We start from the raw sequence: 1,151 nt of genomic DNA on the forward strand, positions 1-1,151 counted from the left end.
TCTTTCGGGTAGATCTCGCACGTTGGCTTTTTACTCTATCGCGGAGAACCTGGGCTACTAACCCTCCTTAAGTACCCTAAGTTCCCTGCAATGGAGTGAAGAAGCCAACATGCGAAATTTACCCTAGACAGAGCAGCATTCATCATTCCCTTTTCCACCTGCTAAAACAATTAAACAACACTATACATTGGAGGTTGCCAAAACCAAGCATGGGATCAGCATCTCAGTCATCAAGGGTCGATCCCGCTGGTATGCGTTCGAGCTGTACTCGTCTACATAATACTCGCATTGCTAATCCTTTTCTTTTCCAGATGCACAGGAGGTTCACGAATTGGCATTCGAATGGGCTATGAGTGCTGATACCAAGGTGTGAACGCTTCACCATAAGCAGACTACTGACTGTTCCGAGGCTTGTTATTCTGACGTCTGGGCAGGATTGGGACCGTATGCGACAAATTCTAGCCCCCAAGTTAAATGTATTCATTCATGGCGTCTTTGGAAATGAATATCACTAACCCTGATCCTAGATTGATTATACGGATGTTGCCAACCAAGTGTTCACAGACATTTCTCCTGACGACTGGATTAAGCATTCTGAAAGCCCTAGAGTCCTGGGAGGAAGGCGCGTCTCCACGCAACACCTTCTTGGAGCAGCGAAATATATCAAAGTCTCAGACCTCCAGATAACGGCCCACTATCAGATCCGAGCCGCTCATGTGCGTTGGAAGGATGATGACCGGACCCAGGAAGGCCTCAAAGGTCACGGACATGGCGAGATGGTCCAGCATTACACCAAGATAGACGGTGTGTGGAAATTGTCTGGATGGAAGCCGACTGTTTTCTGGAACGAGCATGACTTTGAGAGGTATATGCATTTCGGCCTCACTCAGCCGTTGTCAGAGCTATAGTAGTACTTGACTAGAATATTATACAAGACTTGAAAATAGTTAGACTGCTCTCAATCGTCGTGCTAAACTTCGCCCGGACAATAGGATCCATAACATCAATAGCATCTGTCCCTCATTGAAATTAGGTATGATTTTGTAAACTTATAACTGAAGTCAATGTTGATTCAGATCATGAGAATCTGCAACATCCCCCTGCCTGCGGAAGATGGAACTTTTCCTACTTCCCGCCGAAGCCCCCCCCCC

General features: G+C 46.7%; 1 protein-coding gene across 1 annotated transcript; it reads left to right on the forward strand.

Moving 5' to 3' along the window:
- Positions 1 to 209: 209 nt before the first annotated feature.
- On the forward strand, positions 210 to 908 carry BHQ10_010367 (uncharacterized protein; the record flags this gene model as incomplete). Its single annotated transcript, XM_040872989.1, has 4 exons — positions 210 to 249; positions 312 to 367; positions 435 to 476; positions 528 to 908. The coding sequence occupies 4 exons, from the start codon at positions 210 to 212 to the stop codon at positions 906 to 908; spliced, it is 519 nt and encodes a 172-aa protein (XP_040738869.1).
- Positions 909 to 1,151: the final 243 nt, after the last annotated feature.

This window comes from Talaromyces amestolkiae (genome assembly GCF_001896365.1).
Source record: "Talaromyces amestolkiae strain CIB chromosome Unknown scaffold40.1, whole genome shotgun sequence".
Lineage (NCBI taxonomy): Eukaryota > Fungi > Ascomycota > Eurotiomycetes > Eurotiales > Trichocomaceae > Talaromyces > Talaromyces amestolkiae.